The sequence below is a fragment of the Lytechinus variegatus genome, chromosome 4 (assembly GCF_018143015.1).
Source record: "Lytechinus variegatus isolate NC3 chromosome 4, Lvar_3.0, whole genome shotgun sequence".
NCBI classification, from domain to species: Eukaryota; Metazoa; Echinodermata; class Echinoidea; order Temnopleuroida; family Toxopneustidae; genus Lytechinus; species Lytechinus variegatus.
In genome coordinates, this window is record NC_054743.1 from 35206179 (window position 1) to 35209343 (window position 3165).

The 3165-nt window shown below is 36.7% G+C and overlaps 1 protein-coding gene across 1 annotated transcript; it reads left to right on the forward strand.

Annotated features, from left to right (window-relative positions):
* Window positions 1-244: 244 nt before the first annotated feature.
* On the forward strand, window positions 245-2851 carry LOC121413923 (interleukin-1 receptor-associated kinase 1-binding protein 1-like). The gene is made up of 3 exons (XM_041606928.1): window positions 245-645; window positions 1828-2024; window positions 2533-2851. Exons 1-3 carry the CDS (start codon window positions 361-363, stop codon window positions 2807-2809), a joined length of 759 nt encoding a protein of 252 aa, XP_041462862.1. The 5' UTR covers window positions 245-360; the 3' UTR covers window positions 2810-2851.
* Window positions 2852-3165: the final 314 nt, after the last annotated feature.

The window sequence follows — 3165 nt, forward strand, 5'->3', positions numbered from 1 at the left end:
TCAGGCAGGAATCAAACTTATTCCCCTACAGTTTCCCATAAATGGGAGAAAATTTAATATATAGGATATATAGGATTATAGTGGAGACCCATCAAATTTTCAGAAAATTCAATTAATTTCACATGAAATCGGGAAAACCCATGTGCAATACTCTACACCCGTCCCCTTCTCTTTTTTGCATCCATCGAAATATTGAAGTTGTAATTTCCGGAAGTGAGGTTGTAACCTTTATTTTGAGCGCGCGCGCGCGATATTTTGTAAACACCACAACAAGAACATCGACCAGTGCAGTGCAGTGTCTCTTCACTTTTATCTAAATTGACCTTGGCCTTTGATTCAGGAAAGTTATCATGTACTCGAATGTGTGCAATGGCTTTTAAGTCTTCCCATGTATATGCTTCATTCTTGTCTCCCCCGGACAAAGGGAGAAATTTGGAGGAAACCGAGGTGAAAACCGGCGACAGAGAGCTACCAAAATGCCGTGAAATCCAAGTGAGTGCGGTCGGTGAAGCCTTCGCCACGCCGAACCGTGCCCGTGTGAGTGTGGTGGTGAGAAGCCAGAAAGAAACTGTAGCGGATTCCAAGAACAGCGTTTCCAGACGACTCGATTATGTCATACAAACTCTGCATACACACAACGTGAAGGTACACAATAAGCATAATTGATTAGAACAAATTTCACAGTAGACTTTCTAACCAAAACCTATTTAGACAAAGACACAAAACAAAACTTCAAAAGTTACAAAAAACTTTTACTGGTGATGAAATATAAAAAGGTGAGTGGAGGGGGAGGGGCATGGGGATAAGGAAAAGGATGGGAAAAGTTGTTTAGGTCAATAATCAAGGGAGAAGAGGGGAAATAAACAAGATGGATAAGATAAAAATTAAAGGGGTAGAGAAGAATAAGCGATTTTTGTTTGTTTGTTTTAGGCCTATTTATTTACATACGGTAAAAAACCTGCTATCAGCCATCAGGCTGTTTTTCAGCAAGTCCGTAGAACATACGTACAATGATATAAAAACAAAAACAAATTTATACATGAGTGAATAATAAAAGGAAAGTGACATTAGAATAACATATTTCGCAACTTAATCATGTTAATTACACACGCAACCCCCCCCCCCACCAAAAATATACACACGTGTCGTTTAATGATAAAGCTAAAATGTCATGGGAAATAAATTTGATATGCTTCGGGTAAAACAAGAAAGAGTTACTTTATTCCGGACCAGTTGAGGAAGTTCATTGAAAATATGCGATGCATTATACAGTGTACTCAATTTCAAAATATTTGTGTTGGGTTTATCTAAAACTAGGGTTCTTTCAATATTTCTTAGTGAATATGAGCTTGTTTTGGTACATAGTCTGGAACAAATAAGAACTGGTGCTAGATTATTTAAAAGTTTGAAAATTAGAGTTACTAAGTCCTTTTTTATTTTAACATTTAGACAGTCGACCTTAATCCTCTTGAATAGTTCAACTCTATTATATTGGAAATCTACTTGTAACACAGTACGCAGGTCACCATATCCACGGCCAGGCCAAATAGTAGTACATGCAAGTCATGTAAAAAAAGAAGGGTCTTGCTTGTGTCACCACTCACCAGTTTACTGAGATACAGATCAAGAGGATTAAATTTGTTCAGTTTATGTTTATAGCAAACAGATAATTGCTACATCTATTTTGAAACATTTTTATAATTGTTAAATCCAATAGAGTGCCTCCTACATGTATATCGTGAGAAATTGTGAGACAGCAAGAAGGTCGAGATTTCAAATGTGGAATGATTTTTGGTACCAATTATGTATTTATGTTTTTTTTTACAGGAGGGAGATGTGAATACAACAAGATCCATCAGAAGAATTGACGGTCTCTTTCACGTTGAAGCAGAAGTCGTGATTGTCTTTGTTGATCTTCTCAAATGCCAGGAGGTGTGTAACTTTCTCGTTGAGAAACTGGACGACTCTGTCACCGTCTCCCTTCCTTGCTTCTTCCACGCACCCCACAATGTGGATAATGTCAGGTATGCAATGTTTGTTTCAAATTCCAAGAATACTGATTCAGCTGTTAAAGATGCCACTGAATTTGGGTGTTTCACTATTCTTTTATTGAATATCTTTTTTTGCCAACTTTTTCTCCCTTCCCCTACTTTTACATTTCTCCAAATTGAAGTTTAGGACCCCATTTCTTGCATCACATACAAACTGGAAAGCATTTATTGTTTGTAGATATCTATGTTATTCAAGCAGGATGGTCACACCCTAATTGAAGTTTTCCAATGTTCATTGAAATAGGTAATTTGCCAAATTTATTTTTTATTATGTAGATCTATACACGTATTTGCAAATATATATAGTTTGCATTTAAATCAACCTTCTCTGAGTGGAATAATCTAATAATGTTTGAAGTGGAAGCAATCTTTCAGACTAAAAGATTGGATTTGGGAAGAGCCGCTTGTAATGATCTTGATACTATAGATATAATATATTTTGTTCTTTTTGTATTTGCCAATTTATTTTTATGTTAAATAGGAGACAGGCCTGTGTAAATGCAGTGAAGAATGCGAGGCAGAAAGCCATCGAGGTAACACGGTTACTCCGTCAATCATTGGGTCATCCCATTATGATAAAGGAGGAGCAATGTCATGAGTGGGAGGGACCTGCTGAGGCTCAGGACACGAGTAATGGTCAAGAAGGACCGATTACCTTTCAACAACGATTGACCTCGGGGACTTTGAATGCATCAGTCAAGATCCTGGCCAGTTTTGAACTTATTCCAAGAGAAAAGATGAAAGCCAGTAAGACGTGACAGAGGCTAAGGGAGTACTACCCTGAGTGAATGATTGACATTTTCTAAAAAAACCCTTGGTTTATAGCAACAGCAATACATAGAGAACAACAGATTTCTCAGACTTTTGAAGGATTGCATGTCATCTCGTTACATGATATTGCTATTTCACAAAACATTCCATGATTATTACATATGAAAGGGGAAGTTCACCATAATGAAAAAAATTGTTGTAAAACTACCAGCAAAAAAATAATAAAAGATATGGGTAACAGATAGGGGTTTGAGGAAATTCCATCAAAGATCAAGAAAGTTATGAGAATTTTAAAATTTTGATTTGTGACATCATGTACGAGCAGCTGTCCCATAAGTTATAT